Source organism: Triticum aestivum, chromosome 2B (assembly GCF_018294505.1).
Source record: "Triticum aestivum cultivar Chinese Spring chromosome 2B, IWGSC CS RefSeq v2.1, whole genome shotgun sequence".
Classification (NCBI taxonomy): domain Eukaryota; kingdom Viridiplantae; phylum Streptophyta; class Magnoliopsida; order Poales; family Poaceae; genus Triticum; species Triticum aestivum.
Window position 1 is genome coordinate 516,409,868 of NC_057798.1, and position 725 is coordinate 516,410,592.

At 57.8% G+C, this 725-nt stretch overlaps 1 protein-coding gene across 1 annotated transcript in view; it reads right to left on the reverse strand.

Moving 5' to 3' along the window:
• Positions 1-359, reverse strand: part of LOC123045762 (uncharacterized) — a gene marked incomplete in the record, with an annotated part of 3,745 nt that extends 3,386 nt beyond the window's left edge. The window contains 1 exon segment of the mRNA XM_044468935.1: positions 1-359. Coding sequence (XP_044324870.1) covers positions 1-302 — 302 coding nt within the window.
• Between the last annotated feature and the right edge of the window lie 366 nt (positions 360-725).

Consider the following 725-nt stretch of genomic DNA (forward strand, 5'->3'; position numbering starts at 1 on the left):
CGGGAGGAGAAGAAGCCCACGGTGGCTGGGCGGGCGGGGGAGTAGGGCTGGAAGCGGCCGAGGGCGTCGGAGAGGGAGGAGGGTCGGGCGAGCGAGGCGTGGCCGGTGACGTTGATGGATAGGGTTGGGGCGGAGGAGGTGGCGCCGGAGTCGTCGTCGTCGGAGAGGGAAGGGGGAGGGGCCGGGGGGCGGGCGGCACGGCCGAAGAGTAGCCCGTCGCAGTCCCCGGCGGCGGTCCCGCAGCAGTCGAGGAGCGCCGCGAAGGCCTGGCTGGAGACGGAGAGCTTCGCGGCGGCGGCCATTTCTGGACTGCGACCAGGGGTTTGGCCGTTCGGGGCCGCTTCGGCCTTCGGAGCGTGTACTTATCGGTCGACTATTTTCCAGTTAAGCGTAGGTTTTTCTAGGAACGTCGGATCTTTATTCAACGGCTCAGATTCGTCCCCACTTGTACATCTGCATTCTCAATTCTCTGCAGTCTGCACTCCTCCCTGCGGGCTGTGCGGCTCACCGCCTTGTGCTGCTTTCCTTTCCCATTTTTGCTACGCCTGAGTGAGTCCTCCTCATAACGTAGTGCATATAAATTTTCTCGAAAATCAAACTTTGATCAAATTTATAAAAAAAAACTATTTATATTTACAATACCAAATATATACTTGCTCCGTCCGAAAAAACTTGCCCCAAGCATGGCCAAAGCTTTTTCGGACGGAAGGAGTACAATAGGAAAG